Genomic DNA, 242 nt, shown 5'->3' on the forward strand with positions numbered 1-242 from the left:
CCCTGTGCACAGGCCGAGCACTTACCCTGCTCTGTGCCCGGTGTGACCCTGTCCCCTCTCACCTGCAGGGCGGCCCTGCTGACCGGCCGCTTCCAGATGCGCTCTGGGGTCTACCCCGGTGTGTTCGACCCAGGCTCACGGGGAGGCCTGCCGCTGCCCGAGGTCACCATCGCGGAGGTGCTGAAGGCCCAAGGCTACGCCCCAGCCATGGTTGGCAAGGGGCACCTTGGGCCGGGGCTTAA

At 69.0% G+C, this 242-nt stretch overlaps 1 protein-coding gene across 1 annotated transcript in view; it reads left to right on the forward strand.

The window, feature by feature from the left end:
• Window positions 1-68: 68 nt before the first annotated feature.
• Window positions 69-242, forward strand: part of LOC104537520 (arylsulfatase A-like) — a gene marked incomplete at both ends in the record, with an annotated part of 3,315 nt that continues 3,141 nt past the window's right edge. Inside the window, 1 exon segment of the mRNA XM_010180424.1 lies at window positions 69-230. Within this exon segment, the coding sequence (XP_010178726.1) occupies window positions 69-230 (162 nt within the window).

The sequence above is a fragment of the Mesitornis unicolor genome, unplaced genomic scaffold (assembly GCF_000695765.1).
Source record: "Mesitornis unicolor isolate BGI_N332 unplaced genomic scaffold, ASM69576v1 scaffold9813, whole genome shotgun sequence".
Taxonomy (NCBI): domain Eukaryota; kingdom Metazoa; phylum Chordata; class Aves; order Mesitornithiformes; family Mesitornithidae; genus Mesitornis; species Mesitornis unicolor.